The sequence below is a fragment of the Mixophyes fleayi genome, chromosome 5, assembly GCF_038048845.1.
Source record: "Mixophyes fleayi isolate aMixFle1 chromosome 5, aMixFle1.hap1, whole genome shotgun sequence".
In the NCBI taxonomy this organism is placed as follows: domain Eukaryota; kingdom Metazoa; phylum Chordata; class Amphibia; order Anura; family Limnodynastidae; genus Mixophyes; species Mixophyes fleayi.
The window spans coordinates 9,673,060-9,687,984 of NC_134406.1; the positions used below are offsets into that span (position 1 = coordinate 9,673,060).

A 14,925-nucleotide genomic window follows, 5' to 3' on the forward strand; every position below is an offset into this window, starting at 1 on the left:
TCAGAGCCTGGCCTTCGTCTCGCTATGTATCTGCTACCAGCTGTTATCTAACTTTGTTCCAATATATACGGAGCCAACCATCAAATAGCAGTGAAAGTCAAAGGTTATGAGTGGAGCAGGTTGACGGGGGCCAGAGAGGTAGTGCTGCAGAGCTGACGATTGGGTAGGGAGCCGGCTGAATCATTGCAATACGCTACAAACATGAAGTCCACACACATCAACATGAAAAGATTACTTTGAAGTGGCACAAACTGTTCTTTCAACCCACAACTTGTAAGAGCTCTTTCAACCAATCTAGGACTTTGACTACATTGCAGTCTGAGTGTTTTGCAAAAATAAAATGATACTTTTAACCAGTGGTTGAAGTGGAAATTTAGAAGTGTCGGTTTAGACATTTCCATTAGAAGAAGAAAATGGAATTTGATCATTTTACAATGAAGGTAGAAATTCCCCTATGGCATACCACCGTCCACCCCCCACTTCCACCATTGTACCATCATCATCAACATTTATTTATAGTTCCAGCACATATTGTAGCTCTTTGCAATTGGGCTCTGTGTGTATATAGAACCCGTCGACCAAATACAAGATATATAGGATATTGTACTGTGAAATTTAAGGATATTATGTATGGACAGATACAAGCCCAAGGGGGGAGTATGCGAGTTTATATTTTTGACCGCGTTAAGTCATTTTAACGCTGTTTTTTATAATTTTCGAGCGGGTTAAATTTACCCGCGATGCAATTCCATTTTTATAGCAACGTTTTTTTTCATGAAACGGTCCTCTCGCGCTCCGCAAGACGGTCTATTGAAAGTATAGGGTGTGCAAGAGGCAGCCACGTTAAAAGCTATTCAATTGTTTTTAAACTCGGTGCGTTAAACAGGCAAATATGCTGTTTTATCTCGCACTTCTTTGGGGTGTGTTAAAAATAAAAAACCTCTGAAAACTATATGAAATCATGTAATAATGTGAAAAAAAGTTAAACTATTGTTTATCACTAATGCCTAACATATAAAAGTTGATTTTCTTGTCAAAAAATAATGAAACAAAAAAAAACAAATAAACAAAAAAAAATTAAAAGCACTAATTAATTATATTTATGTATGTTTTTGGTACAAATATGTATGTACTAATGTGTTTTGAGTTTGACATGGTATAGATGATTCTTATGTTAAAAAATAGTTCAATTAAAAAAAAACATGCTAAAGAAAGTACTGTAGTGTATTATCAATGTGTAATGCAATCTAATGTATGGAAATGTATGCAAAACCCTTTTTTTTTGTTATTACATGACGGCGTTAAAACTCCACTCCCCTAAAAACTCGCAAGCGCAGTGATTAACGAGCGGGAGCGGCGTTCCCTCTTTTTCAATTGAATTGCACGAGTTTTCGTGCTGTGTTAACTAAAAATGGTCGGTATTGCAGTTAAAAATCCGCAAGTGATTTTTTTTTTTAACGCTGCGGGAGAAAAAACAAACAATTGAATACCCCCCCCCCCCCCCCAAGTCTGAAGATTTGGTTTCTGTCTTTGTATCTTTTCTTTCCTTTTAGTCCCTCTGTTTTTTTGTTTTTACCTTCTGTACTAGATTTACAATAAATATTACAGTGTACAACATTTTTTGCAATTTAGGGCCCCAAGGGAAGTAAAGGAGATGCAGGAAGTGTCGGCCAGCCAGGGTTCCAAGGGCATAAAGGACCCCCCGTGAGTGAATAAATCTTTTCATTCTATATAAAGTAGATTTGCAGTGTTAGTTTGATTATATTATGTTCTTATGTAAAGGAGGATGTGGTCCAAATGTCTTTTTAAGCTTAATGTGTAAATATTTACTTATCGACCATTTTTCTGAATGCAATGTCTCTCCACATCACAGAATCTCTTTAGAGCGTCTTTTGCTCTGTAAAGTTCCCAGCACTTCAGCTATGACAAATTCTCACTGTCTTGCGATAGGCAGGAGCAGTGTCCCATTGATTGGTGCTTGAATTCTGTGGCAAAACCAATTTTGGAGTGAAGCATGATGGGACAGACAGCTCTTTAAATCACTAGTCCTGCAATACATACAGACCGATGGGAAATATAATTTACAAGGATCAGGGATGGAACAAAAACATCACATTAATAGGTAGAGGGTAAAGGATTTTTATTGAAAATACTTTTTTGATTTTGACTGTAGTTTAGTATTTAACTCAGGGGAGTAAAGAGACAGTACAGTATATTCTCAGAAAGATGTACAAATCAATAAAATGCTATACACTTCACTAAAACACAAAATAACGGCATATACAGCACACATATAGATAGGTTTACATTGTAGCTGAATCTGGGACAGGGAACGCTTGTACCGCTGATAATACCTCTGCGGAATAAGCAGTAGAAAATAGAAGACTTAAAAGAAGATTAAGTGAGCCGAGCCATTGCCTAATGAGCTGTAAATAAAATAGGTGGGATCTATGCATCACAAGCTTAGGGACTAATTCCACTAGAACTGTTTTTGGTGGTATAAGGTGACTTAAAATAAAATAAATTTTCATTTGACGGAGCTTGGTGAGTCCGGTGGAGCCTAACCCCCAATGTTTGTAAAGGTCGGAGCAAGAGATCTTTCCTACTGTTTCTGTGGACCTTGGTCAAGGTTGTCAAGGCCCCTCCCCCATGAACTTCTCATTCACATGAATGGGAAGCTCACATGGTAATAAGGACTTTGACAATGCAAAAATAGCTGCCGAGCAGGAAGCAGCATTTCCTGCTCTGGCCAATTGATGCAAAGAGACAATGGCTAAATCTCCACAAGTAAGTAAAACAATAGATTTTATTTTTTCACGCATAATAATTCCCAGGGTTAAAGTTTTGGTTTGTAGTGGATTTAGCTGTAAACTTTACATTTGTGTTGCAGGTAGTAATAATAATGGAGATCAAAGATAAGATGAACACATTTGGGATAACTATTGCTGCACCCATATTATGTTCCTTTCATTCTCATTCTGTCCCCCTCCATCTATTTAGAATTGTTGATCAAAAAATATATATTTTTTTTTTTATTCTGTTCTAAGAACTCTTGATCAATTAGAGCATTATTAATCGATAATAACAGTTATGAGAGAGAGGATTATTTATCAGATCCTGTTGACGTAAAAGATTGGGATGACACAGTTTAAATAAAACGTGACAAGTGTCTCCGACAATAAGAAACTGAGAAAGTGAGTTGGAGCAGAGAATTGTGTGCGGCAAGTGTTACATTTTATAAATAACAATTATTCAGATACAGTTCTCCCCTTGGCAGATGTTACATTGTTTATATTAGCAGCCGGTGTGTAGTGTGCAACAATGTAAAGTGCTGATACATTTTTATTACATATTCTATATAGTTATTTGAAAATATAGATTTTGAATGTAACATGTTTATAATCAAATAAAATTGTGTGTTACAAAAACTACAATTAGGAATTTCTTAATTCATTTTATAGCTAAATATGCATTTGCAACTCCATTATACAATGAATGTTTTTGTATTTTAAGGGGCAAACTGGGGAGAGTGGTTCACCCGGGAAAGAGGTAAGAAGTTACTTGTCTTATTTATTTTGACTTTAGTATTTATTAAAAGCAACTTACTACACCACAATATATATATATATATATATATATATATATGAAGTCCTATCATAGTATGGGGATGTTTACCTATATATACAGTATATTTATGTATATTCTAAGTAGCTTTTTTTTTTTAATCAAGGAATTTATTTTAAAGTTTTGAATTTTTAATTATTGATCCAAATCGGTGATCAGGGATGTGACGCATACTTCTCAGGAATATGGCAGCATCCATTGGTCAACTCCTAAATGACCGAATCTGTTTTAACATTCAACGGAGGGTCACAAAGAACAGTTTGTGTGATGGACTTGATGCAGTTCAGGACCGTATGGTCCGGCCCTCTAACCTTCAAAAGAGCCGCACATTCCCCTTCATCTCAGTAATTAGTTAAAACAATATATTTAGTCAAAGAAAAAGACACCTATCAGTAATAACATATCAGTAGTAGCATGATAAAAAAGTGTTAGCCGCTATAACAAACACACGTGACAGAGCTGGGGGCCACGGCGGACAGCTTGGAGGGCCATCTGTTGACCATCTCTGATCTACTACAACATGGACAATGTTACAGTTTTCCTTTCAGTTCCATTTTCAAAATTGCTTTGCTGCATTTGCTAATATTTTTCAACACATCAACTGTACGGAATAATAATAAGATTTAACACTACAATCCCTAGTTATTTATAACTAAACTGACCCCGGGGGTCTATAGACTAGGTAATCGTTGTCACACTAATGGAGAGGAAGGAACAACATTGAACCCTGACTGGGCTTTTGTAAAGATGCAGTTACATTGTATTATTTATAATACTGATTACAGGAAATCAATATTATAAATAATAAAATGTTATTTTAGCTTGGAACATTAAACAATAATATTTTGTAATGATTGTGTCACTTTAATCTTTGTAAGTGTGCTCCCATTGTGACATCGTCTTTGAGGAATTATGGAGGACAAGCTTTGAGGGTAGATGTTTCACAGAATAGGCAATTTACCTAATTTTGTCTTGTTATCACTCAGGATATTATGTGTTTGTCTAATATAACTATATTTCACACCACAAATAATACATGTTTTGTGTACAGGGTGCTCCTGGGAAGTCAGGTGAACAGGGACCTAAAGGAGATCGAGTAAGTTATATGTTTACTACACAATATCCTGACGTAGTTACTATAATTGTGTACTGTGCTGTGTGTTCTTCCATAGTGTGCGCAGGTTTATGAAGTGTTGAATCCAGGGGGACGTACGCCAATTTGTGCAGCGTATCTGGATAGAAATCTCCATATGCTGCTAATGCGGAGATAGAAACAACTCAAAATACATACGGCATACGTGCTGTATACGCTATTTTGTGTGCTTTTTCTTACAGTAGTTTACTCCTATCTTACGACTGACATCGGTGTGTTTTGCTGATGTATTAGTATCTTACAAAGCACAGATATGATGTCATACACACATCCATTCCCATCACAACTGTTTCCCTATTGATATAAATTTGTGGGTGAAGAATAATTACTTTTTTTTATCTGCTGTATGGTTTTTACACTGATAAGTGCAACAATAGAGGCCCTGATTCATTAAGGAACATAACTCTACTTATGCGGTGTATTTTCACTCTCAAGAAACCAATTCTTGCAACAAAAAACAAAATTCATGTTCCAAAGTAAATGACACTTTCGAATGTCTATATTTTGAGGGGCGGAAGGGGGTGTAGAAGGGGAGGACTAAGTACACTAAGTGTGTACCGAGCCGCGTGCATGCTTCAGCCTCCGATGCAAGCTACGGGCATCTCTAGTACGTGTTTTATAGCCATATCTCATGCTCCAGATACAGGGCAGATGTTGGTGCAGATTGATAGTGATGATGGATGTGTATGCATGTCACAACATGTGATTGCAGTTAGGAGCACTATAAAAATGATATACAATACGCATTGAGAAAATCCCCATAAATGTATTTGATATAAAGAAAACAGAAAAAAAAAGTGTTGGTTTTTTTCAATGTCTTTTCCTTAATAATTATGGGCCTGATTCATTAAGGATCTTAACTTAAGAAACTTCTTATTTCAGTCTCCTGGACAAAACCATGTTACAATGCAAGGGGTGCAAATTAGTATTCTATTTTGCACATAAGTTAAATACTGACTGTTTTTTCATGTAGCACACAAATACTTGATAGCTTATTTGTACACTGAAATTTAAAGCTGATATTAGCCCTATTTTATTAACTGGTGACAATAATTGAAAACTTTATAATGCAGAAATGCATTATGCGTATCCTGCCGTGTGTTGTGTCTGCCTGCATATGGCAGGCTGCGTAGGGCCAGATAGTACTTAGACTCCTATTCAAGAGGACACGTTTTTCAGTCCCGCTTGTAGTTGATGGGGGGGTCTACGGGCGTTTAAATTGTGTGCGTTCTTTTTAAACCGCAAATTATGTTCATTTTACATTCCTTAATGCATCAGGCCCAGAATATTACGCTAATGGGAATATAATAACTTCTGTTATTACTGCATCACTTAATGACCTTTATTTTAGCACTGTCTGTACTACTGTACTCTTTATGGGGTTTTTTCTATTTGCTGTGATCATGCAAAAAAAAGTTTTTTACTGATATACTGAACCATTATTGACAGGGAGATCCAGGTAACAAAGGTGACAAAGGCATGCAGGGGGAGAAAGGCGCACTCGGAAAACCTGGAATCCCTGGACATAAAGGTCACACTGGATTAATGGGCCCTGCAGGACCTACGGGGGAACGAGGAGAATTAGGACACCCAGGTGCACCCGGAGCTCCAGGACTGACCGGCCCAAGGGTAATTCATCACCTAATTGTCTTCACATTTATTTGTTATTCCCAAAATGTATCTGGTACATAGCTGATGTGTCATTGCAGTGACATTTGGAATCACCTTGCAACATGAAATGTCCAACATTAAAATGACAAAGTAATAAAAACAAAGCCTACAGTTTAATAGTGTTTAATGACAGTTTTACCACCCAACAAATGGAAGCCAAGATGATGTATCATTCTTCCTGTTTGCAATAGTTCCATTGTTAATTTAGGCAGAATTTCAGATATTCGCCGCTAACTAATTTGTGAATCATTCCAGATTTGCCAAAAGCGTAGTGAATCATTAACGGCAACCGGAGAATCGGGCAACCCAGTCTCTATTCATAAAACATCGGTGAACATTGATAGTCTACAGTTACAACATTGCTGCTCTACCATTATTTGTGGCCCTGTTATAGCTGACCCCGCCCTCTGTAGATCTCAGCGCCAGTTCTGGGTTTTAAAATACAATAAATAAGCATGCCTCCTCTACAAATCCTCAACTATTGGTAGAGAGCCTGGGCTGGATTCCACCATAACAAGGAGAACATAAGTGGGGTTCCCGTGTGATAGTAAAAACAAGCGTCAGATTGGTCATCACAGAGCTGGAGACCCCCCCCCCCCCACCCAACCCAGGGACTACACACTCAGAATTGCTGGGGCTTTTCCCATCCACACTCTGGGTCCTGCGGTAATTAACAACAGGGGCAAACACAGGATTTGTAGAGAGGGGTTTCCTCGCTACGCCGCCAGTGGGCGTGACCAGCACGCATGGGGGAGTGGCTATAATTTTAGACAGTGCTTGGCTGCTCTCCAACTCATCCTATCCACATCATATACACAGACAATTCCTATCCCCATCATAACTATGAGGATCCCCATCATATACATGGGGAAAGCCACCTCAAGCATACAGTGCCCCATGCTGGGAGGGGGTTTCCAGACACTAGGAACCCCCCCCCCCTCGGTTTGCCTATGAACAAGATTATCATTGAGCCAATGTAGCTTTTCTAATGCTTTGATGAGAAACCAACAGAATATGTACGTCCTGCCCTAAAATGGTCTTCAAGTCAAGTGTTTAATAAAGAGGCAACATATGTATAGAATATTTCCATGTATTGCCCACATGCCGTAATGCTGTAGTGGTTCTTTCTTTTTATCCTACCTATTATCTCCTTTCTGTTCTACAACTGCTTGTGTCACCAATATGTGATTTATTAACACACTCAGGTTTAATCACAGTGAATTAATGAAACCAGGATGGAAATGTAAAGTGTTATATTTCTCTGCAGGGAGAAACGCCCTCGATTGATACTTTGCGGAGATTAATTCAAGAAGAGCTGGGAAAGCAGCTTGAATGTAAGACTTGTTTTCTGATACTTTGGTGCATCATACAGTGTTTCCAGTGACAGGTTTTGGAACAATTGTGTATTGAAATTTCTCACTGTACCTAGTTATAATGTGGGGTAACGGAGGAACCATCTCTAGGTTGGATTAAATTCTGTATTTTACTAACTTGTGGACATTGCACACTTTACTATACTTCCTTTATGCTTGTTTGTGCTTTTTTTCCATCATATTTTTGTAACTGTCACAATATTTATGGTTAATGTTTACCTTGCAGTCATTGTCCTGTTGTTTTTATAAATATAACCTTGAAAAGGTTACTCACGTTATATTTTCTTTATATCTTTATACGCCAAACGATAATAACATGTTTTGCAAATTATTGTAATACCTCCTGGCTTAAAATAAGTATATATCAACGTTGTTTCTAACCCATCTACTCCTGAGCTATAGATTTCACCAGACATGTATGGAATGGTTTTGAAAAGATAGTAACTGAGTCCTCACGTTCCCTTCCTTCCCTATTTACTATAATAGAACTTCTTGGCATGCAGCCAAGTCTACTGTTTACATTGTTAAAACAATGTTGAAGATCTCTGTAGGTAACATTTAGTTTTAAGGAAAAGCTGTTAATTTTAAATGCTGATTTGGAACTTTCGGCAGCAGAAACCAACAGAAAACTGTTTGCAAATCATCTCTATTCTTTGCCAATTGATACATGTTAGTTAAAACTTGAGTGACCATGTCAACTGTTCCATCAAGCACTTCTTTAAGATATATTGAATTTATATATCTTTTTGCCATTGACAGTAGAGGAAATGGGCTGGTATATGATGGTATGCTGTACCCCCAGTTCTCCTACTGCTTTCATTGTAAAAATCTTTCCATTCATTTACATTTTCCCTACCGCACTTTCTAAATTTCCACTTCGACCTCTGGCCACTGATATAAGGTACATGGGAGGGCCGCCAATGTACAGGGGCATTAGTCATGAGAACATAAATGAGAAGCAGAACATAGAATAGCAGGTAATAGGAATAAATTGTGATCTTATGTCACATTTAATGGTTGTGAATTACTTTTTGTAAGAGGCAATACAGGGCCTTGCAAAGCAGAAAAGGGGGAGAGCAGATGTCAGAAATATGATCAATGCAAAGAGGAAGCAGCTTTTTGAGAGCTAAATAATATATTACTTTTTGTAAATACTACACCTGCATTGTGTCCCATAGCAGCCAATTAGCTTTAATGAAGTTTGCACAATATAGGACAATGTACGAGTGACATCCGATTGGGTTTCATGTCTCATTCTGGCATCTGATACGTCAAAGCCCCAAAAACAGACGAATAGGGACTAAAGTCACTAAATGGGTCAACAAAACTTGAACAAGAACTGAATCTTTGTCTTGCAGCTGGTGGGAATGGTAAACAGAGTGACAAGGCAATGTCTAGTTAATGTGTTATGTTATGGGGCAGCACGGTGGCTCAGTGGTTAGCACTTCTGTCTTATAGCACTGGGTCATGAGTTCAATTCCTGACCATGGCCTTATCTTTGCGGAGCTTGTATCTTCTCCCCGTGTTTGCGTGGGTTTCCTCCGGATGCTCTGGTTTCCTCCCACACTCCAGCGGGCACCCTTGATGTCGATGTTGTTACTGTCGATGTCTTCGATTTCATTGTTCTCCTTGACCTCCTGATTATATTGGTTCTGATACACATGTAGATCCTCACGATTTGTTTTTTTCACTTTCTCGATGTTCTCTATGTTTGCATCTATGTATCGTCGCCATTGTTGTCTGTATATATTGATAACTTGGGTTGTGCCTGATCTATTTGTCTTCTAAAGTGCGGCTATATTAATATATCTTTTATACGCTATATGATGTTTGGTTGTTCGCAGTTAATGCTTTAACTGCTTGTATGTTTTGTTTTTTGTATGTAAAACTAATTTACAAAATAAAAACCGATTTAAAAGGACAACTTCAGTAACATCACAGCGCAGGTCCAGAGAGTGAGAGTCTATCTGTCTTATTACTCCTCCAGCTAAGTTATCCTACCTCATGGCGCAGATGCAGCCGGCACAAATCAAATCCGCCCAGGGCAGGCCAGGGCCACCAGGTAACCCCGGCAAAGACGGAATTGATGGTAGAGCAGGCCCAGTAGGAGAACCAGGACAGCCAGGACTTATGGGACCGGAAGGGCCTATAGGACCCATGGGCCCAAAAGGTTAGTAAATATAAATATATCTGTACTTTTTGGGGTAAAGCATGCCTCTTTCATTTTGGAAATCGAAAAATGAGGGTGTAAGAGTAACATTTCCAGTACAGACTTCCATCACTATGAGCATTGGTGACGCCCAACTTATGTTGGCCATGATGGTTAAGTAGAGATTGGGTCCTGTCTTCTTCGTGAAGTAGCCTAGGAGATGATACAGTGACAAAGAAGAAGATAATTTGCCTACATTTGCATAAATTTGTAGACAATAATCACTACAAGACTAAATGTACATATAAATAATAAAATATGTTTTTCCAGATACTAAGATTTCATTTGATATAAGCTGTTTTATTTATTATATAAATCCCCACTTTAAATATATTTGACGCCTTATTGTTCTTAAAATATTATTGGTTAAACAAGTATTTGTATCTTATTTCTAATCTGAATAACTGGTACTTCATGTACTTAAGCCTAGAAATCATCTCTGAGTTATTGATCTATTATTTGATTTATTTCACAGGCGAGAGGGGATCGAAAGGAGACAGAGGGGAGCATGGAGTTGGCCATAGGGGCGAGATTGGCCCTCCAGGAATTCCAGGTATTTAACTCGATATCTCTATAGTCATTGTGTGTGAGTTCATGTTTATTAATAATAACGTGAATACCCCCAATGGTCAGAGTTATCAGATAACTAACACTGCACCAATTCCAGAGTACATTCATGGAGTTTAGGTATCAAGACCACTTGTTGTTTTGCCTTAATGTTATTAGCAGCTAGATAATGAATGGTGGAAAGGAAAAAATGTAGCAGGAGAGTTGCAAGAATTTTACAGTTTATTTAAGTTATTTATATTAAAAGCTTAAAATCTTTTATTAAGTAGAATTCACTAAATTGACAATTAATAACTTATCTCTGATTATATCGCTTGACAATTGTTTCGCGAACATGTTTGCGCCCATCGAGCTGGTTAAATTCAATAAAATTATTCTAGTCCTGCCTACCTGTTTCAAACAGACAGCAGTGTTGTTAATAATTATCCCGCAGTGTAAGTATTATGCACATACACTGGGAAATACTTAGAGGAGGAGCTTTGACAACATGACTGACTCTTTATATTAGGTATATTAGGTGAGTGGGGCTAATAGCACCCCAGGGCGCTCGGTGAATCGGGCAAATAGAATATCAGAGATTCCTAAAAGACAGGATTATTTGTTAGCATAACAAACGCCACTAAATTTTAGGCTGTGGGTTTTGTTCTTATTTAAAGGGTTGTAAAGAAAAAATTAAAAACATTATTAATAGATTGCTGAAGGCTAAAGCTGTAGGTAGTGCTGAGTGTTTGGCTAGAAGTGTCTGCTAAGTACATGTCTGTAGAGTTCCCTTTTCAGCCCCCCCCCATACTATTACTTACCGAGGATATGATTGTCAGCAGCACGGATCCAGCAGTCTATCAAGCAGGTGGGAGGGAGCTTTATTTGCAAGAGGCATATTGAAGCTTATAGCAGATAAATGAATGACAGAGAGCCTTGCCAATAGCAAGTGAGAGCTGTTTCTGCCACTCCTCCCATTATTCAAGTTGCTGTTCAGACGCGCACAGCGCCCCTAATCAATATAATGGGTAGGAAATCGAAGTGAAATGATTATCTGTTGCCAAAATGGCCCCTTACTAGCCATTTACTCTCGTTATTTTATTGACACTCCGGGCCTGAGTCATTAAGAAAAGTAAGGCAAAAAAAAGGAATAAATGGTCTCCGGGACAAACCATGTTACAATGCAAGGGGTGCAAATTAGTTAATTATTTTGCACATAAGTTAACTACTGGCTGTTTTTCATTTAGCACACAAATACTGGATAGCTTTATCTTTACACTGAAATTAAAAGTTGATCTAGGACATGCCATACCCCAACTACAAATCTGTCCCAACATTTTAAATTTTTCTCCCCCTCCAATGCAATATGGTTTTGCCCAGGTGCAAAGTTACTCCTTTTTTATGCTTTGCTCTCCTTAATGACTCAGGCCCTCAGTGTTTTCTGTTTTTGATGGAATGGACCCATTAATGTTACAACATAAGTGAAGGTGAAAATTTAGTTCAGTCTTTAATTTTTGTATCATAACTTCATTTTTGTTTGTTAAAAACATTATAATCACAACTATATCTTTCTGTCTAGGTATTAATGGAGAACCTGGCTATGGTAAAGATGGACAACCAGGCACAACAGGTCCTCAAGGTGAACCAGGTTTACCAGGACTTGTGGGACCTCAAGGCCCTCCTGGTGTTAATGGACAATGTGACCCAACGCAGTGTGCCTACTATGCAAGCCTAGGATCCAGGCCCGGTAACGTCAAAGGACGTTAAAGACATCTGAGACCCAGGAGGACTCATTACTGAAACTTGAATTTATTGCTGGTTTAAAAACCTTCCAAAATGAAGGGTACTGACAAATGCGCCATCGGAGGTTCCGGGTGGGGGAAGTGATTCAGTTTCAATACATTTTCTTTGTAACAGATGAAAAAGGAGGATTACTGCCGGTCGGTCGAGGCTTTTTGTGTTCTTACATTATGTGTGTCATAATTTTTTTTTGTTGTTTAAAAGAAGGAATTGTACTTCGAAAGTGCAGGACATTATACAGAGACATTTAAACGCAGTTTATCCGAAGGAACATAACTACAATACAATCTCAAAGCTTTCAGATGTCAAATGCTCTCCTAGCAGTAGACTAGTCCAAGGCCAAACTTTTCGCAGCCCTCTCCACAAGTATTTACAACAACAGGCTCAGATTTGACCACGTAGACCTGACCCAGACGTAGGACAATTATAGGATAGCAGGAAGCCTTTGTTCACATTACAACACTTTTTTTTTCCTTGGGTGTTCTCCAGTTCTTGACAAGGGTTTGGAGTCCTCTCGATATTGAGAGAGGAATAAGATTGGGATGCATTTGGCAATGTACCAGATTCCTAGTTGGTTTTGGCCATGCCAACAAATTATTATGTCACATATTTATTACCGATGGAGAGGTGGGTCTGCCCTGCACACATTGGGACTGTCGTTTTTTCTTACATATAAAATATAGATATAGAAGATGAAACAGTAGAGCTTGGCGGTCTTGAGAGGTGGGTGCAACAAATTGGGCCTGTTGGAAAGCATGTAGTATAGGTAAGGTCATCCATTGGATTAATTCACCTATTGACGAGGTCCAGAAACAATCACCTGTTAAGGGCATTGATAAGTGGGTTTAGATCAGGCTTTGGGCAACTCGCGGATCTCCGGTTATAAAATAACAAGTTCCTTGGCCTGACAGCCTCTGAAGAGCCTTACAGTTTCCCACCTCTAATATAAATATATTTTCACGTATATCCTTATAATCAAACTCCTCAAAAATGGATCTAAATAGAATAATCATCTCTAGCATGGTCATAGCATGGTTTAGTTGTAGTATGTAATAACATCCTGCAAGTAGCAGTAATTATTTGTATTATATTCTGGAAGTTCTCAAACCGGAAGAGTATTATTAAGCAATAATAGAGTCTATTAATGTAATGCTGCACATCAATATTAAATCCAATCAGTTGATATTTTTATGTTTCTTTAGAGAATGAACTGCCGTAGTTTATATAAAGATGTATTATGCAGAAGATAAGTAAGTTATTTGTTGTTCTATGGAGATTTTGCTGACCGCAATAAGTTATGTTGGTTGGGTGATCCTTCAACCACAAGTATGGTGCTCATAGGTTTTCAGACAGTAGATCTCATGTGTTATAGGTTTTACTAATAACCACCATAATGCCAGGGGCTTGTTCAAGCCAGGCAAGTTCTGTGATTGCTCTGAAAGAAAGCTTTATGTATTCAATGTATATTGTATTGACATAAAATATCTTTGTGTTAAAATGTACATTTTTATTGGTTTTCTTTTGAATGTTATTAGCTACCACAATCTTTGGCATCAAATAATTTTACTTAGAAACAATATATCTGTAAAAAATAAGCGCAGCTAGTAAAGGTGGTTACAGGGACGGGGAACGTTCTCGGTAATAAGTCGCTGCTCATTTCACCAATGCACCAATACAGTCACTCTTTATTGTATGCCTTGTAGACAGAGCAGGTAGAAATCTTGTAGTGCGGCTGGGGGAAGAGGTAGACCGAAATGAAGGGGGTGAATATGAATCTTGCTGTGTCCATCATGTTTCTCGGTCTGGTAGAAAGTGCAGTTATACCACCAAGTACCTGTGCATCGGGCTTATTGGTTCCCTTGCAAAGTTTTACACACACTCCAGAAACCTCATTCACATTTATGCCATAATGGCATAAACTTGGAGGAAAAATATATTTCATGTAAAACTAGCTGTGTAGTTAACAGACAGTAAAGCAGTCTGTCTATTATGACAAATTACCTGGTATTAACGTGTAAATTATGTGACAGTAACCTCTGCATAATTCAGTGACCTCACCGACACACACTTGTGTAAGGTTCGGTTTGCTTTGTGACTTGGGGATATATTGAACCTAAATATATTTATTTAGTACATTCTACAAAATGCCAGCTAGAATCTGATTGGTCTGCTATAGGCAACATCTCCACTTTTGAAACCCGGAGTTTAGTAAATATATCCCTTAGTCTCTCATACCTTTGGTTACTGTGAGATAAAGTAGTGAACAGGTTGCTCTGCACATACAGGTGTGATAACAGCAAAGTACTTGTCGGCAGGTACAGCAGGTGTAGTATCTAGTTACCAGTGTTTAAAGACTTTTTGATGAAAAAAATAAATCAGAACCTTATATACCTCTTCCAACATCACAATCCAGCACAGCTTGCTTAGTTACATTAGGCAGTACAGCAACTTGACACAAGAGCTGACATTCTCGTGTAGGGAGTCATTCCGTCTCACTTTTCTGGCCTTACATATTTGTTGTCACTCGCACTGGGGTACCACTTTGCATC

General features: G+C 38.1%; 1 protein-coding gene across 2 annotated transcripts in view; it reads left to right on the forward strand.

Annotated features, from left to right (window-relative positions):
* Positions 1-14,256, forward strand: part of COL22A1 (collagen type XXII alpha 1 chain) — a 281,196-nt gene extending 266,940 nt beyond the window's left edge. For both annotated transcript variants that reach the window (XM_075211680.1, XM_075211681.1), the window contains exons 58-65: positions 1,633-1,704; positions 3,514-3,549; positions 4,676-4,720; positions 6,227-6,406; positions 7,716-7,782; positions 9,809-9,991; positions 10,506-10,583; positions 12,156-14,256. In XM_075211680.1, the coding sequence (XP_075067781.1) occupies positions 1,633-1,704; positions 3,514-3,549; positions 4,676-4,720; positions 6,227-6,406; positions 7,716-7,782; positions 9,809-9,991; positions 10,506-10,583; positions 12,156-12,343 (849 nt within the window). In that variant the 3' untranslated portion in view covers positions 12,344-14,256. The remainder of the gene's footprint in view (positions 1-1,632; positions 1,705-3,513; positions 3,550-4,675; positions 4,721-6,226; positions 6,407-7,715; positions 7,783-9,808; positions 9,992-10,505; positions 10,584-12,155) is intronic.
* Positions 14,257-14,925: the final 669 nt, after the last annotated feature.